General features: G+C 35.9%; 7 protein-coding genes across 14 annotated transcripts; 5 read left to right on the top strand and 2 right to left on the bottom strand.

Annotated features, from left to right (window-relative positions):
- The first annotated feature begins 356 nt into the window (after window positions 1-356).
- Window positions 357-4396, top strand: LOC8274964 (G patch domain-containing protein 8). Of its 3 annotated transcripts, XM_048369807.1 has the most exons (9): window positions 422-509; window positions 666-718; window positions 1217-1298; window positions 1457-1643; window positions 1886-2040; window positions 2290-2433; window positions 2538-2641; window positions 2751-2910; window positions 4077-4396. In XM_048369807.1, exons 3-9 carry the CDS (start codon window positions 1227-1229, stop codon window positions 4155-4157), a joined length of 903 nt encoding a protein of 300 aa, XP_048225764.1. In that variant the 5' UTR covers window positions 422-509; window positions 666-718; window positions 1217-1226; the 3' UTR covers window positions 4158-4396. The 3 variants fall into 3 exon arrangements, with proteins under 3 accessions (XP_015584652.2, XP_002512582.2, XP_048225764.1); XM_015729166.3 differs by lacking the exon at window positions 666-718 and having other exon boundaries at window positions 357-509; window positions 4080-4396; XM_002512536.4 differs by lacking the exon at window positions 666-718 and having other exon boundaries at window positions 357-509.
- Window positions 4397-4752: 356 nt separating this feature from the next.
- LOC8274963 (aspartic proteinase) lies at window positions 4753-8750 on the bottom strand. Its single transcript, XM_048369806.1, has 14 exons — window positions 8549-8750; window positions 7610-7968; window positions 7472-7532; window positions 7267-7361; window positions 7069-7181; window positions 6764-6932; window positions 6616-6655; window positions 6230-6294; window positions 6003-6116; window positions 5828-5892; window positions 5575-5731; window positions 5364-5483; window positions 5159-5247; window positions 4753-5060 (listed from the first exon to the last, which is right to left on the bottom strand). Exons 2-14 carry the CDS (start codon window positions 7952-7954, stop codon window positions 4976-4978), a joined length of 1518 nt encoding a protein of 505 aa, XP_048225763.1. The 5' UTR covers window positions 7955-7968; window positions 8549-8750; the 3' UTR covers window positions 4753-4975.
- Window positions 8751-9804: 1054 nt separating this feature from the next.
- On the top strand, window positions 9805-11782 carry LOC8274961. 3 transcript variants are annotated; one of them, XM_048370303.1, is made up of 4 exons: window positions 9805-10082; window positions 10400-10593; window positions 11092-11233; window positions 11526-11782. In XM_048370303.1, coding segments are annotated over exons 2-4 (291 nt in total). In that variant the 5' UTR covers window positions 9805-10082; window positions 10400-10445; the 3' UTR covers window positions 11527-11782. The 3 variants fall into 3 exon arrangements, 2 of the variants coding, with proteins under 2 accessions (XP_048226260.1, XP_015570433.1); XR_003078090.2 differs by having other exon boundaries at window positions 9873-10082; window positions 11092-11426; XM_015714947.3 differs by having other exon boundaries at window positions 9873-10082; window positions 11092-11782.
- Window positions 11783-13031: 1249 nt separating this feature from the next.
- LOC8274960 (probable L-cysteine desulfhydrase, chloroplastic) lies at window positions 13032-16606 on the top strand. Of its 2 annotated transcripts, none has more exons than XM_015715152.3 (2): window positions 13032-14608; window positions 16132-16606. In XM_015715152.3, the coding sequence occupies exon 1, from the start codon at window positions 13234-13236 to the stop codon at window positions 14602-14604; it is 1371 nt and encodes a 456-aa protein (XP_015570638.1). In that variant the 5' UTR covers window positions 13032-13233; the 3' UTR covers window positions 14605-14608; window positions 16132-16606. The 2 variants fall into 2 exon arrangements, with proteins under 2 accessions (XP_015570638.1, XP_002512578.1); XM_002512532.4 differs by having other exon boundaries at window positions 13033-14608; window positions 16127-16606.
- A 1504-nt stretch (window positions 16607-18110) lies between these two features.
- LOC107260768 lies at window positions 18111-22435 on the top strand. 3 transcript variants are annotated; one of them, XM_015715092.3, is made up of 4 exons: window positions 18111-18560; window positions 19250-19665; window positions 19746-21733; window positions 22148-22435. In XM_015715092.3, exons 2-3 carry the CDS (start codon window positions 19319-19321, stop codon window positions 21697-21699), a joined length of 2301 nt encoding a protein of 766 aa, XP_015570578.1. In that variant the 5' UTR covers window positions 18111-18560; window positions 19250-19318; the 3' UTR covers window positions 21700-21733; window positions 22148-22435. The 3 variants fall into 3 exon arrangements, with proteins under 3 accessions (XP_015570578.1, XP_048225641.1, XP_015570581.1); XM_048369684.1 differs by having other exon boundaries at window positions 18111-18675; XM_015715095.3 differs by lacking the exon at window positions 18111-18560 and having other exon boundaries at window positions 19501-19661.
- A 452-nt stretch (window positions 22436-22887) lies between these two features.
- Window positions 22888-23949, top strand: LOC8274959. The gene is made up of 2 exons (XM_015715096.3): window positions 22888-23650; window positions 23735-23949. The coding sequence occupies exon 1, from the start codon at window positions 22919-22921 to the stop codon at window positions 23609-23611; it is 693 nt and encodes a 230-aa protein (XP_015570582.1). The 5' UTR covers window positions 22888-22918; the 3' UTR covers window positions 23612-23650; window positions 23735-23949.
- Window positions 23950-24615: 666 nt separating this feature from the next.
- LOC8274958 (pentatricopeptide repeat-containing protein At4g20090) lies at window positions 24616-27391 on the bottom strand. The gene has a single exon (XM_015729149.3). It carries the CDS (start codon window positions 26982-26984, stop codon window positions 24807-24809), a length of 2178 nt encoding a protein of 725 aa, XP_015584635.1. The 5' UTR covers window positions 26985-27391; the 3' UTR covers window positions 24616-24806.
- Between the last annotated feature and the right edge of the window lie 9 nt (window positions 27392-27400).

Genomic DNA, 27400 nt, shown 5'->3' with positions numbered 1-27400 from the left:
ATATTATGATATAACTTTTGAGCATTGGTTTTTAGATGTTTTATTCAAATTAAGTATTTTATTGGTAGAATATTTGCTTAATTTCAATAATTTATAACATTTTAAAATGTAGAAAATCTATTATTCCTTTTTTCAATAATTAAAGACAGCAATTTATATTATGATGTATGTTTTTGCACTCTTAATTTGATCACATATAACAAAACTTAACTCTTAAGCCATTCTTTCAATTTTTCTATATTTTGAAAATTTTAATTTTATATTAGAATTTCTTAAAATTTAATTAAAGGATATGTAGTATTTTGAAATTGTGTTAATTATGCTCCACCCCAGCCCAACCCAACTCAAATTGCTTCGACTAAGTTACTTACCGACCCAGCCCATACAGGACAAGCCCGGCCTTTACTCAACAATACAGTTAGTACGATTATGAAATTGAAGTGACCGAAAGATTAACCAAGTACCAAATCAGAGCGCCGGAAACAGAGAAATCAGAAATCTAGAATCAGGTGAGCTTCAATTTCAATCAATCGATCTATTTAACTTTGAATTTTAGCATATCCCGAGTTTATTTTCGATTTAATTCAATATTTGTGGCTTGGCTGGCAAACTTGATTTCGGGCTTGTAGACCTAATTCGCTTTATTTATTTATTTTAAATATCAGTTATTGCTATGGTTTAACGGTTAATTTTCTGTCTGCTTCTGTTAAATTCGAAGGTAACCTCTTATATCTGAAATCTTAGTGTTTGTAGCTGTGTGAAACATATATTGTAATTTGAATGTGGAGTAACTTTGATTAGCTATTGATTTGCTTTCTCTTTTTTTATTGCTTTAATTAGAAGGTAATTCTCTTGAGGAATTGGTTTAAGACTTGGAGAAAATTCGTTCTTTTAGTTGTTTTTTTTTCTCCCCTCCTATCTGCTGGTAAAAAATTAGGATGGGTAATAATAAAGTAGAATTATTTGAAATCGGTTTAATGAGCTTAAGATTACTTGTTTTTCCAGCAAATCTCACATTTGTTCTTTCTCTTACAATTGATAAGGAAATTACTAAACTTATTGCTTATTTTTCTGTCATGAGATTAATGTCATGAAATTGTACTCAGTCTCACTAAGTTATATCCTCTGTTGAAAGCCTAATCAGGATGTATTTCCCCTTGTTCTTTAGTTCTGAAATAAACTGTTCAAACTTACTGTTTCTTGGTTTGCAACGTAGGTGATACATAATGGATTGCAGATGGTATGGCAGCAAACAGGAAACTGTTTCCCATGATGAAAGTCAACAAGATAGGAACCAGGTAAGACTTACGGTTATAAAGTTCTATGCTTTTCCTGTGTGATAGGCAACAGACACAAAAAATTTTACTACATTGAAATATCTAGCAAGTGTCTATCCTCATCTGTTAGGAGATTTATGAACGCTACAGTGTCTTAACTTGCAATATGTGCTTATTAGGATTCTCTTATTGAGGACTTGGCAGAAGATTTCCGTTTGCCTATTAATCACAGACCCACAGAAAATGTTGATCTGGAAAATGTTGAACAAGCATCATTGGACACAAAGTTGACAGCAACCAATATTGGGTTTAGGCTTCTTCAAAAAATGGGATGGAAAGGGAAAGGTCTTGGAAAGGATGAGCAGGGTATGTTTAAAACATAATTACACAATACTATATATGCATGCCTTCTTGTTTGTCTTCTAGCTAAAATGATCTTCTGTATGCAATTTTCTCTAGCGATGTTGGAATGATTGGTTCTTCTCATTTCCTCCCTCTTCCATTGTAATGATATCCAGGCTCCACAAGGATTGAGTCGTTGGAATATCTTCTTTACCTTTTTCTTTTGTGATTGTCACAATCTCATTGGGGTTTTGTCTTTTGTTCAGGAATAATTGAGCCAATAAAGTCTGGGATTAGAGACCCCAAGTTAGGGATTGGAAAACAAGAAGAAGATGATTTTTTTACTGCAGAAGAAAATATCCAGCGAAAGAAACTTGATATTGAGATTGAAGAAACAGAGGAGCATGCAAAGAAACGAGAGGTATGCTTATAAACTTGTAGAGATCACCATAAGTATTTGCCTAAAAGAAAAATATATTGAGGTTGATCTTTACTTTTTCTGAAACCCGAATATAATAGCAGAAGGCAGCATATAGCATATATGCATGTCTTTTGACGGGAATGGTATATCATAGGGGAACATCAACTTTGGAAGCTCTTGAGAATTTCCTGCAGTTTTTATTACCTGGTGGCTTCTACTGCCTGCTTCGTGCACATTATGAAAATTCAGGTGTTAGCAGAACGTGAGCAGAAAATTCAAACTGAGGTGAAAGAAATTCGAAAGGTGTTCTATTGTGATCTCTGCAACAAGCAATACAAATTGGCAATGGAATTTGAAGTTCACCTGAGCTCATATGATCACAATCACAGAAAGGTATATGGCTATCTTATTTTTATGAAGTTTATTTACACCTTAATCACTATTGTTCTCCCTTTTTTCTTATTATGTGATTGTCTTGGTCTTGCATGAGCTTACAGCGTTTTAAGGAAATGAGAGAGATGCATGGTACTAGCAGCCGTGATGATCGGCAAAAACGAGAACAGCAACGGCAAGAGAGAGAGATGGCTAAATTTGCTCAGATGTAACCAATTCATTCATAGTTGTCTTTTGAGCTTAATCCTTGTAGTGTCGCATCATTATTAGGGTTTGATCTCCTAAATATTTATTCTTGATTATGTAACGCAATTCAGGGCAGATGCTCGTAAACAGCAGCAGCAGCAGCAACAACAACAGCAAGTGGAAGAGTCTGCTCAGGTTTCCAATTCAGTAAGAACTACGACTGCACTGACTGAGCAGGATAAGCGGAAGGTGTTAAAATTTGGGTTTTCTTCTAAGGGTGGCACTTCTAAGGTATGCATCCTAGTTTAAGAACAGTAATTTAGCTTCTTAGTATTCACGTTGTTTATGTATGCATGGAAGCTAAATCGTATGTTTAGTTAAGAAGCATAGTTTTTAAACCTGCCTCAGTCATTGACCCAAAAAAGGTAGAGGATCAAGGGTCCGAGGTTTTTATGCCTAGTATAAAAACACCTTAAAAAATATATTTTTGACTTAACTTCATAGTCAAGGCCAATAAAATATGAAGTCAAATAAGTATCATCTTCCAATTCTAATAATGTTTAAGATAACAAGTCTACAATTATAGATCCAATCATAAGCTGAATATATAAATATAATGTATGTGTGTATTTAATCACCGGTTCAACCTCTAATCTTCTGCCTTCTCTGGCAACCAGGCTGGGTCTAAAAAGTATGGTTAAAAAGCTTGATTTTATTGCATATACAAATGAAATCATCATGAATGTGAATTCAAAAGGCATGAATATATGAAAGATTGTTAAAATTTTGGAAAATTGACTTTCTTCTTCTTTGCCAATAACGTGGGTAATTAATTACAATTAGCTATGTGATAGAGTGCAGAAGCTATAACCTTTATGGTCCATTTAACATACAGAACCTCCCTACTCATGTCTTGCGGGGCATCTCCATTTAGCATACAGATAACTCTTAGTGCTTCATTGTCTCCACCCTATTTTTTGTCACTCCTAGTCTTACATTTTTTTGTTAGCGGCCACAACAAATTTGCTATTACTAATTTTTTAGTTTATGAAACTAAGATTGAGGTGACTTACAGAAGTTTGATCGAGTATATAATATTGATTTGTTTCCCAGTGTTTGGTTTCAACTTTCCGAAATGTGGTGATATTTTCATTAAAGTGAAGAATCAAAGCAACTATGATGATAATATCAATTCTTCTTACATGGGACTGTGTATAAAATATTCATCAGATTGCAGTTCAAAATGTTTGTTGTTAGTGTGTAGACACATGGTTGATACAAGTAGCTTCCAGTTCTTATTAGGTCATTTGAAATATTGGGGGCCTCTTTTTCTGCATGCTAATTGACAGTGTTAGAAATAATTATTTGCATCGCAATGTGGAATATTAGTTCAAGGAATGGGTGTTAATACGTCTTTATGTCTCGTTGTTAATATGTTGCCCTTTTTTCATTTGTAGAAGTCATCTAGCAGTGCTGTAAAGAAGCCAAAAGCTACCGTGGCCTCAGTTTTTAGCAATAACAGCGATGAAGAAGAGTAAACTTTGACCTGTGGCTGGCCTTCAGCTCTCTGTAATGTTCTCAAGTTATTTGGTTGATGATTTGTATTTGTATGGCCTCTGTAATTTAAAGCCCTTGATGGTCATGATTTGTGATGTCCCATTTAGAAGTTATACAATTGAACCTGAATTTGTTACAAGCATTGATAACATTATTGGAAACATAAATTGTATGAGGGTAAAACAGTTATTAATGCTTAAGCTTTGGCATGCTTCATAAATTCTCTGCGAGTTTGTTTAGTAACATGCTGGCACATTTCACTTCACATTTGTTGCAGCATTAAGAATATGTTGGACTTTCAATAGATGTTATAAATAGGCAAATTATAAGTTCAATGCCAAGATTTTGTAATATAATTATAACCCACCACTAAGCAGGCCAAGGCGAAGGAGGTTTTGAAAGCTCTTTTCTAACATGCATACTAGTTATAGGTCGGTAGTCCAGCTAAAGTTGTGGTGGTCAGATAAAGCACCTTCTAACAAAGGGTTTGAGTGCTGCTACAAAACTAGCAAAGAGTGTAGCCCGTAGTGTCACACCGTGGAGCTCAAATCTAAAATTTTTTGCCGAGAGTGCTAGTAACAAAACTCACGTGACAGTAGGAGCTTCTCCATTGGGCATCTATTAAGCACAATTTACAGTACTATACTATTACCATTTGATTGCCTATGCATTGACATAAAACGAATAAGCAAGGATGAACTCCTGAAGCTTTTTCACAATCCATTATCCTGTGTCATTAAAACTACAAATCTTGGCACGGAAGCACTACAATAAAATATATAATCTAAGCGAAGGAGCATCAAGCAGCCTCAGCGAAACCCACTTGGAGATCACCGAAGTCGAATACTGTGTGATACACTCTCATAAACACATCTCCAAGAATCCTGCGGTTGTGGCAATTAAACAATGAGAGGTAAAGTAAATATAAGCTATGTATACATGATGATGGACATGGCTAAACTCCAGGTATAGGAATGCATACCAGAGAGGACCTCTTGGAGGAGGCACATCTAAGGCCATAAATCCACTGATACAAACTGAAGCAATACCTTCTCCAGTTTTGAGAATGTACTGCAAGTAAACACGTTATTTTCGATGGGACAGAAAATAGATACTTGTTTGGGTGCGTAATGCACCAAATTCCAGAAAAAATCACAAGCAAGAAGGCATCATGAAATGAATCAAACCTGCTCTGGAGTGAGCTGGAATTGTTTATCTCCTATGGTAAAGATAATGTTTGGCATGCCTGTAGTGCTAGCACAATCAATTATCGATTCTCCCATTGGACTTGGCAGGCTCTCACACAACTGTCAAGGATCACAGCTTCAGAATTAATACAAACTCACACAGACTTGATTCTGAGATAGCGTTGGGGGTTCCAATTTCAATATAAGTCACCTTATTCACATATTCGAGTGCTGCTTCCTTTGTTTGCTTATGTTTTAGTTGATTCTGGACCCAAATGACAAGCATCTCGCAGGCGGTGCACAGAACATCGTCCCCGACTGATGATCCCTCCATGTTTTCCTCCTCAACTACCGATTCAATTACATTGCTGCAGGTAATCAGGTTTCACATTCAATGCCTAGCGAATGTAATATGATATTTGCAAGACATACTAAGAGATTTCCAGAACAATAAGCTCTCTTACCTTTCATATCGATCTCCTCTGAAAGTGCATAAACCAAGCTGTGAACATACTTTGCCGGGTTGTACCTGGAGACAAAGATATTAAATTTTAGTGTTTCTACCGTTTGAAATGCATAAGAAGATGGATAGAAAATGAAGAAAAGAATGAAAATAGATGGATTAGTAATCAGACGCACCCCTGATATTAATAGATCCCATATTAAGTTTCCATACTGTGAAACCACTTCCTTGCACTCAGCACTTACAATCCCTTCAGCTCCAATGGCATGATTAATTTCAGCCACAATTGGCTTGATATCACAGATAATTAATGTATCTTAGCAACAATAACTGTGTCAAATGATGAAACAAAGATGATCGGTGAAACCTGAAGCTAATTGTTGAAAAGATGAAAAGAACTTACTGTCGGACCAGCAAGCAAGGATGTTCCTGAATCTACAATTGCAGCACAACCCCCCGCACAAACACCTGGAAAATCATTCATGTTTTTCAAATATCGATGCACTTTCTTCCAAGTGATAAAATGCAACAGATCATCCTTAGTTTCATACAGATGGAATAGAATTCTCTATGCACTTCCTCAATAAATTCTGGCACCAAGCTGAATAATTAGTCCGGAAACAACTGAGAGTTTATAAATAGAAGTGACTCATGATCTGAAATATTTGGAATGGAAGTGTTCCACAGTTCATATTCTAGGGATTCTCCTGACAGTCCATTCTTCAGACTCGGTTTTCTTGAACACAAGTATATAACTACATATAGATGCTTAGGTTGCATGAAAATCACCTGTTGAGTGGTTCCCGATTATAAAATCTCCCATATTGAACTGAAGATGGAAAAGATCATTAAGGGTCAGTTTTCTAGCCTTCGTCTTGACAGAAAATGGATTATACGAACAGGGATTAAAATTGTCTGAAGTTAAGTTTTTTGATACCTGCCAGTAACCTTTTTGGGTAACTGGAACATAGGTATGTTTTCCCCTGTAGTGTTTCTCATCAACACCGCCGAAAACAAGCTCACCGCCCTCTTTGGCGTCTGGATCATTGTTGAGCCAGAACGAAAAGACTGGATCACCTACAAGACCTTGCTGCACCATATTGTACCTGCAGTATTCAGGTGAACCAATGTGTCTAAGGGCACTAGAAGGAAAGAACTACAGACATATGAAAGCTATTCCTGATTAGCCTTCCAAGAAAACAATTAGGACTAGAAAAAGAATATGTACAGACAGAATGATACCACACTGGAACAGCATCCCCAACTGAGATTTCCTGAAATCCAAGCCCAAATATTCCATCAAATTTTGCCAAGACAAATGTAAGGCTTCCTTCTCGCGTCGCCTCGATGAAAACCTGAATTAAAAACATTATATCCACATTCTTGTTAGCAGAAGAGAAGTGATTCTAAAATTAAACACACATGGAACGGGTTACGTACTTGATTTCTTACGACAAGATTTCCAACTTCAACAGTATCTTGACTGAAGAAACCAACAATTGATCCAGTTCCATAACGTATTTTGCAAGTTGTTCCTGAATCACATTTGGAAAAGAAATAAAAAAACTTTTAGTTTAAGAGTAATAGTAACATTAACTCTAAAGAAACACGTAGAAATTTGAAAATACAGGGACCAAATCATTACCATTCCTGATATATGTAGTGGACCGACTTGACTTGTACCTAGAATGGAAGTAGCAGGCAAGCTGTAGATAATTATGAGTCAATATCTGCTTCTGGTTTTAGGATGATATTAAAGCTAAAATTAGTCAGTATAACTTACAGAAAAGTAGCATTTTGCTGATGGAATCCAAAGATTGGAACTCCCAGTATCAAATATGACAGTGAAAGTCTGTGGGGGGGAACCGATACTAATTTCTCCAAAGTATTGGGTATCCAAATAGTTTTTGAGAGGTATCATATCAGGATCAGGACTGTGAAGCATGCTACTTGCAGCAATTCTGGTTTTTCTTTCCTGTCTTGCAGTTCTGGCAGCATTGATGCTATCAAGATCCAGAGGACGCTTCTTCAAACTTATTTTCATTAGGCCATTAGAGCTAGCAGGAAGAAATGAGCATGTCAAAGCCCATAAACAAAAGGCAGCCATCCAGAGAATTGGGTTCCCCATGTTTAAGTAATTTCCTATCACAGAAAAGAAAATTACAACTTCTCAATAAAAGAAAAATGGATGAGGCATGAATTCTTGCATTACTGCAACTAGACAATACACGTTAAAATAACGAAGAGTGTGAAAATTACTGTATGCAAAGTAGGATTCAACACATATCACTTGCATTCAGTGAATGAGCAGTATCCACAAAAACCTGATAACTAACCTGTCCATTCTCTAATTATTGTATTTTTTTTTTTATATTATTAGACACCTAAATGTCCCAAGGATAAATCATAAATGGAAATTCAACAGTAGAACCACATGACCATAATTAGAAACTAAGAGTCCTCAATAGTTGCAAAAGAAAATCCAAAAGCAGAAACTTAAATGATTTATTATTACAGGTTATAAAACAAGTTAGAAGGACAGCTTGGAATATAGCAATGAAGCAAGCAAGCTAGCCAGCAATACTATCATATTTCATCAAAGCTTAACATAGAAATTCAATTACTTTACGATGCATACAACATGTGCATGTGATCAAGAACTGAAATTTAATGTGAAACTGATGATGATGGTTATGCAAACATAAGGTATTTGGAGCCAAACCTGAGCTGAGAATGAAGAGTAGCAAAGTGAAGAAAAACTGAAAAAAAAAAAAAAGAAGAAAAAGGAAAGATAGATTTTTCTCCTCAAGGCTGGGAAGAAAGACCCTTCAAGAAGTGGAGTGGTGTTCTGTCTTAAAACCACATAAAAAAATCCATGCAATAACAATTTTTGAAAGAGGATAAAATAAAAGAAAAGGAAACGTATCACTCTCCAATCTAACGCCAGCAAGCCCTGATTTTTTATTTTTGTAATTTGTTTGACAAGTACAGGCAACTAGTAGTAATAATGTACTAAACAACAACAACAACAACATACGTACATACATACATAAAGTCTGCATTATAATCTGAATAAGTTCATTTACACATTACATGACAAATATCTACACCATGAAATTTCCATTGTTTTGATATGGAAAATGATGTTATTTTTGTATATTAGTATGAAGTTGTTAATTCTTTTTCCTCATGGCTGCCGAAATTACTTGGAACTTTCATAAAGATTTTAGGCTACAGAAATAGCCAATCGTACTCTAAGGTGATGCCAAGATGAACAACCATCCAAATTTATTTTAGTGTGAAGTTTGGTATTGGCTCTATCCCTCTCAGTATTTCCACTTTTTATAAGCAAATACTATAGTTTAGAATAAAATATTATACATGAATATCAGTGAAGAGTGAAAAATGAACTGAAAATACTAAATATTCTATCCTTTTTTATTATAATTTTTCTCCACTTCATTTGGTATATATTATTTTCACTAAATTATTCTTTAATATTTTTATTTATTTTACCCCACTCAGTAAACAATGATTATTAATTAGTTTCTAATATAATTTTAGAAATCAAACTATAATATCTAGCAAATAATTGATAAAATGAGAAATAAATTATATTCCTATTTCATTTCTTTTTTTTTCTAATTGGAACTCGAAAATCTAGACACTTACTCTGAAGACTAACTCTGTACTTGCATAGAATTTAGAAAACTTTTCAAAAATATCTTAAAATAAAAAAATATATCATTTTTAATGTGTACACTCTTTCTTCAAAAAATGTTATTTTTTTAATTTTTTATAAAAAAAATACTATATGGTTGTTTTTTCATTGTTTTTTGATTTTTCTTTTTGTTGTTTTATCAAAAAAACAACCAAAGAAAAATTAAAAAACAACCAATATTATATTTAAAAAAAATTAAAAAAACTTTATTTTTGATATTCTCATACAGTAAAAAAAATAAAAAATAAAAAAGATAGGTATTTGTTTTATTTTTTTGTAGAATTTAAAGGTGCTTATGTATAGGGTCTAAACATGTGTAACATTCAGATCTTTTTTTCCTCATGAAAGCCCAAAACCTGACACTTATGACAAATAAACAAAAGCCCGAAATCATTAGCTTGTGAACCCAGTCCGCTCTCTCATGTCCAACCCGACCCAAATAGTCCATTTCGCCCCTGCATCCCCATGTTAAAGTGAACACGGCAAGAAGTTGGAAGCAAACTCGAAGAGCTTTCACTCCGTTTCTTTTCTTGAGGTTGCCTCAACTTCTCAGCTTTCGCTGGAAACTCCTTTCTTTTCTTTTTCGTCCTGAACATTTGTCTGTATAATTCGTTTATTTTTTCCATATCACTTATATCAGTCCATGACAGGATTTCAGCGGTTGTTTAACTTGTTGCTATCCATTTGTTCGACAAAATGCCGCAGTGATAGCAATAATGATAGTTTTATAAGCTTATGATGTTATATCTATCTGGGTTTACGTGAAATTCTAAATTCGGTTCCTTCTCATATTTATTATTATGAAATTAAGCCATTAGAACAGTCTCTAAACCGTGATAAGTGTTTGTGCAGATTCAAGTGTTTAAAAGGCATTGAATTGGATTACTAGAGTCAATAGATGGCATTGAGGCGCTTCTTTGGGTTTTCGGATGGTGAGCTGATGAGGTCAGATTGTAAACCCTGCTCTAGATTAATGAGGCAAACAGCAGGGGTTTTTTCTGTTGGAGGAGCACTGGGTTTCTGGATTCTTTGTAGATTGCATTATGGTAGTATTTTGACCATCCCAATTATATTTGGTTTCGGTCTTCCTTTTTTTTTTTCAAAATAATTCATTTCTTATGAGACTCTTTACTTAGCTATATCCAGCATTCTTGCTTTCCAAGGTGTATATGTTATTACTGACTAGCTCTTGTAAATAAGAAGACAACAACTTGCTGTCATGAACATTCAGAACTTAGTTTTGGGAATGTATGTGAATAGGAATTACTCAATCTTAATTTCATTTAAATTGATGGACAGGTTTGTGGGTGATCATTTCTGTAGGAATAGAAATAGTTTGAGCAAAGAAACTGATGATACAAATATGAAGCATATAGAGGAAGGATATAGTCAGACTAGGAGAATCAAACATTGAAATATCTGATTATAGACTTACAGTGGCTCATATTTATGGCATTGCAACAACAGCCTTGATGCTTTTTCTCTTTTTCTGTCTCATGTTTTTTATTAAACGTGCAAGTTTGATCACTTGCATTATTGTGCAGGTCCAAGAATTACAGTTCCTAGGAGCCTTCGGTGGGCTACTTGCGGAGCTATTTCTACGAGTTCAACAACTGCTCTCCTGGTCCGCCTCTTCAGTCCTGAATGCGAACCTCAGAACATAGCTGCTTTTGACAGAGCAAAATAGTATAATACATTGTTCTTCAAGCTTGAGATTATCATGCTTTAAACGAGCTCATATATTAGTCTTTTGCCGGGATCTGAATCCTAAATGAATTTCCTGTTTTGACCACTACGAACTCATTTTAATTGCGCCTCTTGTGTATAAAAGAAATTGATGCGTGTAGAGCCATCTCAAGAAGCCTTTTGAGAACAGTTGGTCTGGTCTTGTTTGTTTCTCCTTTTGTTTTTCTTTATTTTGTCTTGTTGATTCTTGAGACGAAAGTTAGTGGATTCTTGCAACTGTGTTGTATTGCAGAGCCACAAAATGGGCTAAAAGACTAAAGAGTGCGATTGAAGCTGAAGGAAATGTTCTAAATTCTGTATATTGGACAGCGATGCCTATTCAGTGGGAGTTAAAGCCATGAATCTGATCCTCCATTCCTTATTGTCAGCCCATTTCTCTACTTGCCCATTACTCCTTTTTTTTCCTTTTCAATTTTCTTTTCTTTGAGAATATTGAATTGTTGTGCTTGATTCAGTGAAATGAAAGAAAAACTCATTAGAAGTTCTGAATTTATTGAATTTTTATTAATAGCTCTTCAATTAAAGTGTACACTATTTTTAATAAGCTTTTTTATTTTTCTATTTTCATGTTCGACGTTATTAGTAATTTAAGGGTTCTTCTTGATTTTCTTTTTTTGTTGTTGTTTCAATGAGTCTGTTTTCTTTATTTTTTATTTTATTAGAGCCTTCATTCTAAAAATACTGCTTCCAAGAAGATAAGGGTGCAGGAAATTTTTGTAAAATTACAAGTTGGAGATGCAAGTGGACAAAGCAAGAAAATAAACTAATGAAATAAGAGTCTAGTCACAATAATGCAGTATCTTTATGACAACAAATTCAGACGCAACCCTCACCTTCTTCAACTTAAGCTAATCCTCCTCAACTTAAAAGAAAGATGACAAAAATATTAAAGAATTATTACAACCCACAAACCCATATGCAATTTGAGGAAAACATAGGCAGTTTTGACAGTGAAATAGTTAATAGAAACTTTGAATTAATTCTTATATTCGTTATGGTGGACCTAATAAGACAAAAATTGGAGGCAACTCTGAAATGATATAAAGTTCAGGACAATAGAAAACCAAGAAGATTATAAGATGATGTTGTGGCTGAAAAAGACACAAATAATTGAAATTTCCGGCCAAAGTAATTGTCTTTATGCAGCATGTCTTGTAATATCATTGAATTACAAAAAAAGGATCCAAGTTCCACAATTGTTGTTGCCCTTCTGAGCTTCACTATTGGTATGATTCTTTCGCTATTCACCTTTCCAAATACACTGTCACCACTTACACTAACACTTGTACACTAACAGATATGCCCACTTAGCATCAGCCCTTGTTTCTTTTTTTAATCCTAAAAGAAAAAAAGGTACCCACTTTGCAATCTTCTTGTTCTTTGCAGAAATATGAAAACCTACCCACTTAAAAAGATAAAATCTTCTCTTTTTGGGTGCTTACTCCATGCAATGCACATCACTTGATCTAATTTAAAAGATTTTACTGTGCTAAAAAGATAGGATTTCAATCTAAAAAAGGCGTAAATAAAAATTTAATTTTAAGGATAATCTATGTTTAATTTATACATAAATTAAAAATATAAGATTTTAACTAATATTATTATTTTTTAGAATATTTATTATCAAAAATATAATATTTAGTATAAATTAAATGATATATTGGATAAATGAAATAATAGGATTATAATTTGAAACGGATAAAAGAAATATATTAATTACATTTACTGAAGTGTTATCTTGTCGCCAAAAAGGACCAAGTAGAAGATGACGGCTGAGGAAGCATTGCCATTTTCAGTTAATGGTTATTTCCATTTGTCACCAAATCATTATTTTTCTCCACAATCATCATCGTCTTTTTTGACCCTTTCCTGCTCCACTCTCTGCTTCCTCTATGTCATCTCCCCATCTATCCAAACCCTAATTCCCTCTCCAAAATCCAATGGCCACCAATAAAACACACAAAAACCACACCTTCAACGGCGACTCCACCACCACCACAACAAAGAAACCAAAACTTTCGCCAGCAGTTATCACCGAATCCGAAATCCAATCCGAATTCTGCCATCATGACGCCTCCGTCGCTAGAATTAACAACGGCAGCTTCGGTAGTTGCCCTAACTCCGTCATTTCCGCACAACATGACTGGCAACTCCAGTTTCTTGAACAACCAGACAATTTCTACTTCAATAAACTGAAACCAGGAATCCTTCACTCTCGATCAATCATCAAAACCTTAATCAACGCTAATCACGTTGACGAGGTCTCTCTCGTCGACAACGCCACCACCGCTGCCGCAATTGTTTTACAGAGAATCGCTCGGTCATTCTCCGAAGGTAGATTTAATAAAGGTGACGTGGCAGTTATGCTTCATTATGCATATGGAGCAGTTAAAAAATCTGTTGAAGCATATGTTACACGCGCTGGAGGTCACGTGATTGAAGTTCAGCTACCGTTTCCGGTGAAGTCGGAGGAGGAAATTGTAACTGAATTTAGGAAAGCATTGGGAAGAGGGAAAGAGGATGGTAAAAAAGTAAGATTAGCTGTAATTGATCATGTTACTTCAATGCCTAGTGTAGTTATTCCTGTTAAAGAGTTGGTTAAAATTTGTAGAGAGGAAAATGTTGACCAAGTCTTTGTTGATGCTGCTCATGGAATTGGGTGTGTTGATGTTGATATGAAAGAAATTGGTGCTGACTTTTACACTAGTAATCTGCATAAATGGTTTTTTTGTCCTCCTTCGGTTGCTTTTTTGTATTGTAGAAAGTTCGATAAAGGCGGTCTAGGTACTAATAATGATGATGATTTACATCATCCTGTTGTATCTCATGAATATGGTAATGGGCTAGCTGTAGAAAGTGCTTGGATTGGAACTAGAGATTATAGTGCTCAATTAGTAGTTCCTTCAGTTTTGGAATTTATCAACAGATTTCCAGGTGGGATTGAGGGAATTAAGAAAAGGAATCACGAGACTGTGGTGGAAATGGGGAAAATGTTGGCTAAAGCTTGGGGGACCCATCTTGGTTGCCCGCCTGAGATGTGCGGGAGTATGATTATGGTTGGATTGCCTGTTTCGTTGAGAATTTTTAGTGAGTCTGATTCTTTGAAGTTGAGGACCCATTTGAGGGATAAGTTGGGTGTAGAAGCTCCTATCTATTTTAGAGCTCCTAAAGATGAGGAGGTTGATTGTGTTACTGGCTATGCTCGGATTTCTCATCAAGTTTACAACAAAGTTGAGGATTATTACAAGTTTAGGGATGCTGTCAACAAATTGGTTAGTGATGGCTTCACTTGTGCATGTCTCCCTGATTGAAGAGGTATACCCTGCTTTTGGTCATTCAGATGCTGTGAAAGATGTTTGCTTTTTAATATTCTCTCTTTCTTCAAACAAACACAATCAGTAATCTCTTTTTGTATAATCAGTTTCCTAAAGTTGTGATATGTCGATTCTGGAGTATGGGAAAGGTTGGTAAATTGTGTTTAATTTTTAGAGCTGGGTCGTTTTAGAGTGAAGATTTTGAAAGGTTCAAAATAATGAAAAGGCCAACAGTGTCTTGTCCATTTTGTCCAGGTTCTGCAAGATGCCTTTACTGAGTTAGCTTAAATTGTAACAACTTATCCTAGAAGAATGCCAAGCTTTGAGAACTTTTTGGCGAGAACATAGTTAGGTTAAGATGGAAAACTCTAGATGTTCTTATACAAATTGTATTAGTTATAAGAACTGCAGCTTGAATGGTTCTGAAGTGCTTGTGATGGAACATGTGTTATTCTATAGCTTGACTATAACAACTAAGCAAAACATTCGCCCACAAATGAACATACAATCTTTTTTCTTCAAATATTAGTGAAAATGTCACCTACTGTTATTTGCTTTGAAGACTTAGGTGTTTTTTCTCTTTATTGCTTTGGAGATTCTGTTCATAGCTGATGGTTATGATTCTGCTGAATAGTTTAAGCTTGATCTAAAAATCTACCGTATTTCGTTCACAGTCCCAAATGACCTCATTGCTTCTTGTCAATGGACTTTCTTTTTGTTACTTTTCATCTCTGGAAGTTCAATGAACTGCTTTCCTTCTGTTATCATTGACTCGAGCTATTGCTTAGAAAAATTGTCTTGGCCAATATCTGGAGATTGTTTTGATAGCAACTTATCTCATTCCCATTGCTACACTTTTTTCCAACCTAGCTAGCTTATGACTTGCTACTTCCCTTGAACCACAACTCCAGAAGTTCAGACTGCAGGAGAGTTTGTACAACCATTAACTGCAACACCTTGAACGAAATTGGATATTTGCATTGAAGGTGGACACATGATTAAGATAGATCTGCAATTGAGCACTACATGTTTATGGCAGATGTTGTCATGTTATCAGTTACAGGCTTGTTTATATATCCATTTGTTAGTAAGATGGTATATTTCTTAGAGTGGTAAAATCAATGGCGAATTGGACTTCTTTTTTACTTCCTCAAACAGTTGGCTGGCAAACAATAGATGGGATTGCATTGTTGTAGTAGCAAAAAATACTTATCCCGAACTCCACCCATCCCTATTCTCATGAAAATAATGATGGCTCTTCTGTCTCATTTTCTTTAGTAATGTGTCATGTATGTCTATTTTACTGCTCCTACTTCATCTCCAGCTTTCACCTTTTAAGCCCTTTTCCCAACTTGATCAACCATAAATTTCACTTAATATGGTCTGATATAGACCAAAAAAAAAAAATAAAACAACAAAAGGTCCAAGTAAAGCAAGATAGAATTTCTTTTTGCTTTGGTACCAGAAGTATTTGTAATTAGAAGTTCCTTTTAACCTGTACTTTCTTGTTCATTCGTAGCTCAGGGAGGTATGCTAGAAGTATTCCGATGAATGATAGCAACTATTCTTGGGCAGTGGTCATGGTTTCGGTACCATGAAGCATCAATGTCACCCCACCCCCACTTCAAGAAAATAAAACAAAGACGCTGAGAAACAAACTGCAGACAGGCGCCTGCATCGAAGTTGCCAGCATTTCTTTTCTTAAAGTTTTATGAACTTTGTCAGTTGTACTAGAAAGAGATATTGACTGTACTATATGATAATTTTAGCATTTGTAACTCTTCAACCATGTAAATGGACATGACTCCTTCACAAAACCATGAATTTGCTTGCGTGCTGCATTAATGTGGGCTTGTAGAAGTTATAATCATCCTTCTGGATCTTACATGTCAGGTTAAGGTGGCATCTCCAGCTGATTTGCTGAATTTCATTAAACATTCAGTTGGAGAAACTTGCTGATTCTGACGCATTTGGAATACCATGTATAAACTTTTACGTCTGCAGAGTTTTTATTGCACTGCCATTTTTCATTCTCTTTTATTAGCTATACTTTTTTTGTTTTAGTGCGATCTTTATGATTAAGAATCTGTTTAAGGAAAATAGTCTAGAGTTTGAAGATAACAGATAATACCAATGTAAAGTTTGCATTATGGTTGGTAAATTTTAGGAGTGGTGTGACAAGGCAACCACCACCACCACCGATTGCTATAATGATATACCAAAAAGCTCATTTAGATGGTCACTTTTATGTCCAAGTTCAGATCCTTGCTGTAGCAACTACTGAACGAAGATGATGACAGAGCAAGTAAATATCAAATAAAAAACGCAAGCATTACCATTTGCACAACTTCTTCACTCTCTGTTATCTGATTTGACCACATGTTTTTTGGTAAATCAGACAGAATTAATTGAATAAGAGTCGATCACATAATTCACTAAGGTAACTTTACAATTGCCTTCAACACATCACAAATAAACAATTGATCATGGAATTGATGATTCAGTAAAAATTCCCATATATCAACAGAAAAAAAAAAAAATATATATATATATATATATATTACTGAGATAGTAAAATATGGGTGATAAAACAAGGAAACATTTGAGGTATGAGAACATCAATTATGTGCAGGAGTCCTTGTCAAACTAGATCTTCTGAAGTGAAGCTAAGGTGTATTTTTCTTGTTTCCCTAGAAGGGTCACTTTCAGGAAGTGGTTCCCTATCATGCTATAAATATGCCACTAATGTTGATATTATTCTGTCTTGTTTTGCCTACAGAAAACAGTCCATTGCTATGCCATTAACCCAAAAGAAGATAGCTCCTTTTTGGTTTTCCTCGTTATCTTTTTCCCATTAATATCCTCATCCTTTTCTAGGCAAAGGAAAACATCTATATACAAACATATATCAAAAGAATCATTATTTAAATTCCTTTAATCAAATTTTGACAATTAAATAATTCCTAAAGAAATACATACATGAAAAGAAAAAAACACTCAACAAAAAGTATGATCTATAAAAAGGACAGTCAGTATCAGTACAATCCACAAAAGGTGCCACCCATAACTTGGAATCATAATTCTGTTATTTGAGTATAAAAATGATAGATTTTCTTTTCTGTTTAGTATGGTTGCATCACATTTCATTTTTTATTTTCCATACCTCTTTTAATATTCTTACTGTAGAATATATCTTTTCTTTAGAATAATTATATAAATTTTTAATGCATATTATAATTATTTTATTTGTCTTCATCAAAATAAATATTCCACTAATGCAATTCTGAGGACTCAAATGAAAAGAAAATCAAAGTATTAACTATGTGTTATAACATTTTCATTAGATAATAATATTAATTGATATATTATGTATATATTTGAAATGGGCATCATTATTTGTCAAGTTTAAAATTTGAGTCTTTTCATTGATATTCACTAATATTGTTGAAAATTTGTCATCACTCTCAATTTTTTTTAACATTGAATATAATCAACATGTTAATATATTAGATTATCTAATTTATAAAAAAAAAAAATTATAAATAAAAAAATAAATTAATATATTTTTAAAAAAGAGGCGTCTCCAGCTCGAAATCTCAACATGCAGCTGATGGCCTATTTGGCAGCAAATGAAAAAGGAAAATCAGCAAATACAGAAGGGGAAAAATTGCCTGAATGAACAACCAAGAAATTAAAAAGTAAAAACTTGATTTCAGCAACCTCATCATCAGTAAAACAATCAAATCATAGAAAGGACCCACCAAAAGAAATGTCTCGAAATCATTGAATCTGTACGGAATGGTAGCCGTGGCATCAAAATTCACCAACCAAAATACCTAAAAGCACGAACTGTAATGAAACCTATTGGTCGAGAAAACGCATGAGCATCCCCTACCTGTTAACGTAGTCAGACTTCCTCAAACAGTAGTCTCTAATTCCCTACCCAAAATTAGGTAAGAGACCCAATTCTAATCATAATTTTTGTTTTCAAATCTTTTACTTCAATTAGGTTTATAGGAAATTTTTTAATTTTGAAGTGTTTGCTCCTTTGCTGATTCAAACCCAAAGGTAATAGCTTTTCTTATACATTTGTTGTACTTCAACTCTCTAGGTCAAATTTAGGGTTTTGGGGTTTCTGTTTGGCTACTGGATTGAATTGCTCCATTAATATTTTCTGGGTATGGCAGGAATCCTCACGAAGTCGTTAGCTTTTTGGTATTTTTGGCTTTTGTTTTATCCACCTTTTCTGAATTTTTGGTCATTTGTTTGTTGTTTAGAATGCGGCTGTAATTGTTTGAGTTGAAGGGTTGGTTATTTCTTTCTCTGTTTAGTTGAGGCTGCGAAAGATAAGGGGTTTCTTTAGCTCGTGTTTGTCCTGGCATTTATAGATTAGATAATGTTCGTTAAGTGTACAGTAAGGGTTCTTTTTTTCCTTGAAGATTCAGAAAATTGAAAAATTCCAGTTTCAGTTTTCTCTTCCTTTTATGTAGTGCAGCTAACCGAAGTTTTTCACTTATAAGATGCTAATGACATTATGTGGTTAACATGATAACTGCGTATCTATCAGTGTCTACTTAATGAGATATTATGACTTCTCACAAGTGAGATTTTGGACATACCGAATTTTATTGTGAATGTGCAGAATTATTTGTTTTTGCTCGGAATGATTTGAAGCTGCTTTCTTAGTGGTTTGGTGGGGTTAGGCAAGGCCATGGAGGGGACTAAATTAATAGCGATTTGCCAGTTGGGCGGTGAATTTGAGACTGATAACGAAGGGTCATTGTCTTATAGAGGTGGCGATGCTCATGCTATAGATATTGATGACCAAATGGAGTTTAGTGACTTCAAGGCAGAAGTTGCTGAAATGTTTAATTGCAGCGTCAATACCATATCTCTCAAGTACTTTCTACCGGGCAATAGGAAGACTCTCATTACCATCTCCAATGACAAAGACCTAAAGCGGATGATAAAATTTCATGGCGATTCTGTCACCACCGACATATATGTAATAATGGAAGATATTATTCTGCCTGATATCTCAAACTTGCCCGCCAGTAGGTAGTCTTCTTATGTCTGAGCTAAAATATATCGTTGTTTTTGGATGATATGGTGTAACTTTGGCAACTTTTTCTTTGTAGATCAAGCAGAACAACCTTGTCAGAAGCAGTGCCTCCTGTTGATGCACCTCTGGCTGTCAATGGTACTATGCAATCAGCTATCGAACTTGCTGGACCTCTTGATGTTGTAGTTGATACTGATCATGTAAATATCAATATTGATGAGGTACAGATTGATCAGCCACTTGACATTTCACCAATTCTTCCTCTCGTTGGTTCCAGTGATGAGGGGCATGCAAAAGGTGCACAGCAGTGGCAGAATACAATTACTGGGGTGGGTCAAAGGTTCAGCAGTGTTCATGAATTTCGTGAATCATTGCGTAAATATGCCATTGCACATCAGTTTGCTTTTAGGTATAAGAAGAATGACAGTCACCGAGTGACTGTTAAATGCAAAGCGGAAGGTTGTCCTTGGAGAATTCATGCATCAAGGTTATCAACCACACAACTAATCTGTATAAAGAAAATGAATCCAACACATACATGTGAAGGATCTGTGCTGACGACTGGGCATCAAGCAACTCGAAGTTGGGTGGCTAGCATCATTAAGGAAAAGTTGAAAGTTTTTCCAAATTACAAGCCTAAGGATATTGTCAATGACATAAAACAAGAATATGGAATTCAACTAAATTATTTTCAGGCATGGCGTGGGAAAGAAATTGCAAAGGAGCAGCTTCAAGGTTCGTACAAAGAAGCATATAATCAGTTACCTTTGTTCTGTGAAAAGATAACAGAAACTAATCCTGGCAGTTATGCTACTTTCACCACTAAGGAAGACTCGAGCTTCCAACGCCTCTTTGTGTCATTCCATGCTTCATTGTATGGTTTTCTTCAAGGTTGTAGGCCTCTCCTTTTCCTTGACGGTATACCTTTGAAGTCAAAATATCAAGGCACATTGTTAGCTGCAACAGCCGCAGATGGGAATGATGGTGTATTTCCAGTAGCTTTTGCTGTAGTAGATGCAGAGACTGATGATAACTGGCATTGGTTTTTACTACAACTCAAAACTGCACTATCAACATCTTGTCCCATAACATTTGTGGCAGACAGACAGAAGGGTTTAAAGGAATCAATTGCTGATATATTTAAAGATTCATACCATGGCTATTGCCTGCGGTACTTGACTGAGCAACTTATTCGAGATTTGAAGGGGCAGTTTTCTCATGAGGTGAAGCGGCTTATGATTGAGGACTTCTATTCTGCTGCTTGTGCACTCAGGCCTGAAGTCTTCCAGAGGTGCATTGAGAGCATCAAAAGCATTTCACTAGACGCTTACAATTGGATCATACAAAGTGAGCCCCAAAACTGGGCAAATGCATTTTTCCAGGGTGCAAGATATAACCATTTGACATCTAATTTTGGAGAGATGTTCTATAGTTGGGCATCAGAAGCTCATGAGTTACCAATAACACAGATGGTTGATGCTATACGGGGTAAGATTATGGAGTTGATTTATACACAGCGGGCTGAATCTGACCTATGGATGACAAGGTTAACTCCTTCCATGGAGGAAAAACTTGACAAGGAGATCTTAAAATCCCGTTCCCTTCAAGTGCTACTTTCAGCTGGCAGCACATTTGAGGTTCGAGGTGAATCAGTGGAAGTACTCGATATTGATCAGTGGGACTGTAGCTGCAAAGGGTGGCAGCTTACTGGATTACCTTGCTGCCATGCCATTGCTGTCATTAGTTGTATTCAGAGGAACCCATATGAATTTTGTTCAAGATACTTCACAATTGAGAGCTACAGATTAACATATTCAGAGTCAGTTCACCCAATACCAAATGTCGACTGGCCTGTCCAGAAAGATTCTTCTCAGGTCATAGTAACTGTGTCCCCTCCTCCAACACGACGTCCTCCAGGCCGGCCCACTACAAAGAGGTCTGGACTACAGGATGTAGTTAAACGTCAGCTCCAGTGCAGTAGATGCAAGGGACTTGGCCACAACAAATCCACTTGCAAGGAGCTTTTATAGTGTTAGAAGAGCTTTTTGTAAAGTGTTAGGCACTGTAAGTATTAGTTATTTGCACTTTATAGAAGCAGCTTCAATGAACTGGAAACATATTTGATCAGCACTTAGCACCATTAGATTATATTCTGTGTTTTACCTATTTACACAGAAACTGATGTGCATCTCTTGTTATACTCTCATATGCACTGCCTGATGTCAATAAACGGGCATATATTCATTCCTTGTGCTACTTGGGGAACTCTTATCAACAACTTGGCCCAGATGCTAATTTTGAGATTTTGTGCTTGTCATTTTACCATATAAACATTCACCTGCGCCGCATTTCTATAGATGAGTTGCTTTGGAGTGATCTGTCATGGCAATTCAAGTGGTCAAATGCTCTCTCTCACATGTTAACTAGAATTTGCACATGCAGCTAATGAAACGAAATGTTTTCATGTTTCATCAATAGGGATGGCATCCACAAACCAGAGGCATCAGAATTTATACATACGAGCTGAGTAAAACCTGCAGCATGAAGTGGAGGAATCTGAGGCATGAGACTCTTAGCAGTAGTTGGTATTCTTTGATAGATGTAATTCTAACTTTTGAGTTATTGTAGCTTAGCCTGAATAAAACATGGATTTACCTTGACAATCGTGTTAGGGAAGGGTAGCACGTCTCTTATGTTCTTTTTTCCATTTTTGCTGGATGTAAACATACAAGTATTCGGTAGTGGTGCTCAAATTTGGTTGGTGTATGGAGGAAACTATCCACAAATTCATCAGAGCAGGGCCAGGGATGATACAAGATTGCTGCAATTCATTCAGTCAATTATTTTGGGGATGATGCAAGAACACTCGGTACATAAAATTTGCCAATTAGATGAGATTCTTTATGTCTTGAGACTCTCAAGAATGAACATTGTGTCTGTTTTCAGTGCTCTGTGCTTGCTGCAAAACGACTCCGTTCCGCATCATGGCTTGGACTCAGAGTAAAACGACGTCGCTATTATCAAATCCTATATTTTGTTTAATCATTTGAGATTACAGATACATTTTTCTCCCTCTTACGTCTCCTCTCTCCAAGAAAAAAAAAAATTCGCCTTCAGTCGGAAATTCTCTCATAAACCCCTCCTCCACCAGCATAACCGCCGCCGCCGCGGCGCCGCTACAAGTTAACCCTAAGACCCTTTCTTTACCACCCTAAAACACTCTCCCACCCCCCACAACAAAAAAAAAAAATGAATCTCCCAATAACACCCAACAAATCAAACACAAGCACCATCGGAGGATGCGGCAACTGCAGTTCGAAAGAAACGTTTCTCCTCCACCACGTAAGAGTGCGTGGGGTCCACCGACGGCTCTGCACATCCTGCGTACTCCGGGCCCACCCGTCCTCCTTCTGTCCATGTTGCTTCACATTCTACGACACGTCGCCACCTCCTCCCTCAAAACGCATCTCATGTTCTAACTGCACCTCCTTCACCCATTCCCACTGCGCCACCTCATCTCCGCCTTTTCCTTTCCTTTGCCCGCCTTGTGCAGACGCTAATTTCAACTTCTTCAATTTTGAGAATATCAATAAAAAAACGATTGACAAAGACATGGCTACGGTTCTTCTTTGTGCAGCCAAAATAGCGGCTAATTCAATGGCGAAAGCAGTTAATGTCGCGAGAACGGAAGCTGAGAGGAGAGTTAGAGAAGCTGCTGTTTGTAGGAAGAGAGCTAGAGAGGCTTTGGAGCATGTCTTGTTTCTTGCTAAAAGAAAAGATGCTGATTCTGTCCAGGTTTCTGCTTCTGCTCATTTGGGTAAAAGAGTTATTAATAATATTACAATTGGGTCTCCTCAAAATGCGAACAGCGCCAAGACTAATGGTAATGGTAATCATGCATCTAATGCATCTAACGCGGAGAAGATTAAAGAAAATTCTTGATCATTGTTTTCCGGCCTTCCAATTTTCATAGCTAAAATTGTAAGTATTTTAAGTTAATTGTCTGTGATTGATTATTTTACGAAAGATCAAGATGAACTTATTAGTCATTTGCTTGATTTGCAGATTCATTAGAGTATAAGGGAGGAAGCTTCGCTCATATGTTTCCTCACCCAAAACAAGTCCTGAGTTTTCTCTCAGTATGAGATGCCTGTTCTTGTGTACAATTTCATGATTAGGGTATTTATTCTTGTATTTTGAAATTGAGTTTTGAGCTAGCAAAGTTTAGTTTGTTATTGCTTCCATTCCTTCTATAAGAGTGTTCATTCTTATTATTGCAAGTAGGCAACTTTCTGTTTCCTCGAGCATACCATACCAGTCTTGTCTAGTTTTCATCTCCCTGATATGTTCCATGTTCATGATCCTGGTCAGTTTCTGTTTATTGGTACACAAGGTTAGTTGTTACTAATTACATAAGAGTTTTGGAGTTGGGAAAACATTCCTTAACAGGCAAACATCTAATGCAGTAGATATTATTTAAATGGTATTTTTCTTTCTTTATTATTCTTCTCTTTTTTGCTGTTTCGTCGAAATTGTTGATATTGAATCATAAGTGTCTATAACATCGTTACCATTATAACTACATGGTTGTGGCTTTGCCTGTGTTCCAAGGCAACTTGTATTCTGCTCATGCATGTCCATGCTGATGTTAGGTTTTCTTGGGGAGAGTATTTAGTTGAGCTTCAGAGGCTCCAAGTCATTACCTTATTTGCAACATATTGATTTGTTCTATTACAATCGAGTAATTATTTTCTCCACATTATTATTCATTTACCTCAGATACAGAACCAGGAGAGTCTTGCACTACCACTTTGATTTGGGCTTTCCAACTAATTTAAATAACGAACGGAATTATTTGTCTCCTCTTTCTTTAGTTTTGTCTTGTTTTAGCAAATAACAACGATCAGTGCAGTTTTCACCTAATTTATTGTACATAACACAGAGTATGATAATAGAAGAATTGTGCGAGTAATAGTCAGCCCAAATTAACTAAATTATTACATCTATTCTATACACAAACTGCTCATGACAACCACAAAAAAGAATGAACAAAAAAGTGATGGAAAATTCAAGATGATCTATCATTAAGAAATCAAGTGGTAGTTATCAAACTGTATCTTCCTAATGGGCATGATACTTATGTTTCGCTCAAGCCCTCAGCAAGTATGTCAAGAACACCATCGTTGATTGTGAATTTTTCACGTATTGCCATTTTCTCATTACTTTCCTCCCCCTCAACAGATCCCATCAACAATCTATGAGTAGCAGCATCTGGGACCCAACCCTTCTCTAACATAAAATCTAATAATCGACGCCCCTCATTCTTGAGGCGCTCTTTCCAGAAACCATAAACCAATATGTTGTACATGCCTGAATCTAGAACTTCAGAATTAAGAATAAGTTTGTCAATTGTAGCTAAAATCAAGTACAGCCGAGACCGGTTGGCCAAATATGACAACAACTTATGCAGTGTATCAGAATCAGGTTTCAAACCCTCATTCACCATAGCATTAAAAAATAAAGCAGAATCCTTTTCTTGATCTTGTGCAATCATGCTTTTTATGAGAATGCAATATGCTTCTGCATCAACATTGCAGCCCTTAACCAGCATTTGTGAGAGAAACACTAAAACATTTCTTCCCTTGTCTGATTTAGACAAACCAAGCATAATAGAATTATACGTGGCATTAGCACAACACATACCAAAGTCATGAGCCATCTGCTGCAGTTTTACTGCTTTATCAACCATTCCCTTCTCACAAATACCCTTGATCAGTTTGCTAAATGAGAGATACTGAGGCAAGCATCCATTCATAAACATGTAGTGAAACACTTCGGTAGCCTCTAGATGCTTTCCTGCCTCACAAAGGCCTTCAATTAGCTCAGAGTAAGAAACATAATCCAGAATCCAGCATTTGGTACAGAGTTGCAGGAAAAGTTGTAGAGCATCCTCACACTTGTTTAACCTACAGTGACCAAGAACAAGAGCCGAGTATGTGGCTCTATTAGGAACCAATGAAGATATAATCATTCTCCCAAGAAGTTCACTTGCCTTCCTAATTGCTGCCTTCTCACAGAGACATCTGATTAGAATATTCCAAGAATCACAATCAGCTAGACTTCTCTCAGACATCTTCTCAAGTAGACCTTTAGCCTCAATAAATTTACCTGCATCACAACAGGCTCCAAGCAATGTATTGTATGGAGAAGTTTCGAGGACATTTATATCTTCCAAGAATTTTGCAGCTTCATTGGTCTTTCCTAATCTACAAAAAGCAATTACAACATCAATAACAACATCATTATCTGGTGTCAAACAACTTTCCACCATCTCCTCAAGAAGGTTTACTGCATCATCTAACTGAAGGTTCTTACAAAAACATTGTATCAAAGCACCATAAATAACTGAATTTGGAACAAATTTAGAGGCCCGCATCATCCTAAACAACCTAATTGCCTCTTCTGATTTATGTTCCCTGCAAAGCTCAGGTATTATACATGTATAAAAACTCAACTCTGGCAGGCACCCAATATTTAGCATCTCATGCAAAATTGCAATGGATTCATCAACTTGATTATTCACAATTAGACCTTTTATAACTATCTGAAAAGTCCTACTATTACGACTACACCCTTTCTTGTTCATTCTCCTATACTGATCCAAAGCAGAATCAACCCTTCCAGTATCAAACAAGACCTCCATCAGATGATTCAAAGTATCAATTGTAGGCGCCACTCCTGCTTTCACCATCTCCTTATAAACAAACACCACTTCTTTAAACCCTTTCTTGTCTTCTACAAGCGCTCCCAAAATCATATTAAATACATTGATGGAAGGCTTATAACCACCTAAACACAAGTTAACAAGAATGCATATCGCTTCATTTAGCCTATGATGTCTAACAAATGATGCAATCAGTGAAAAAACAGCATGTTCTACGCCCGAGCACCCATCCTTGACCCAATTCTGACAAAACCCCTCCATTTCCTTTAGGTTACCAGCAAGACCCAACTTCAAAATTATCCAAAAATATGTATCTGAAGTATGATTAAAACGTTTTTGAAGGGAAGCCCATTTGAATATCTTAACAGCAGAGTTTATATCGCTAGTACTTTGCAAAACCTTGATTAAGCTATCTGGGTAGAGCTTATTCCTTAAAATATGAATCTTTGCATCAAAATCAGTGGTGTTCAATATGCTTTGATCAATTTCTGGGTTAATTTGGATGCTACTAGTGCAAGAAACTGAAAAAAGAGCTGAGTTTAGATTGACCCATCTGGAAATTCTCTTTGAAAGTGTTAGAGGAGAGAGCATCGCAGTCAGCGCTGTGTTCTTTGAGGCTAAAAAGGATCATATAAATCGTGGCAAAGCTAAATAAAAACGAAATAAAATTGATGACTAACCTGAGAAGTGAAGCATCTGAAAGCGATTTGAGGTTAAAATGCTGAAAGTTAAGTAATTTTAAGGAGAAGACGCTGTATTGGGTCGACGAAAGATCTGAGCCTACTTATCTCTATTACTGGTTTTCTTTTTTCCTTTTCGGAACCATTCTCTATTACTGGTTTCGGTTTCTAGTTTCTACAGATACCGGAAAGCTTCGTCAGATTTAAGTCATAACTCATACCGACTGCCGCGCAAAGCAACTAATTCTTTTTTTCTTTTTAAAGGATAACTAGTTCATTCTTGAATCTAATCAATTGAAAGAAATCTAGTTTAACATATTAATATCA

This window comes from Ricinus communis, chromosome 10 (assembly GCF_019578655.1).
Source record: "Ricinus communis isolate WT05 ecotype wild-type chromosome 10, ASM1957865v1, whole genome shotgun sequence".
In the NCBI taxonomy this organism is placed as follows: Eukaryota; Viridiplantae; Streptophyta; class Magnoliopsida; order Malpighiales; family Euphorbiaceae; genus Ricinus; species Ricinus communis.
Note: the sequence above shows the minus strand (reverse complement) of the source record. Positions and strands in the feature narration are given on the sequence as shown.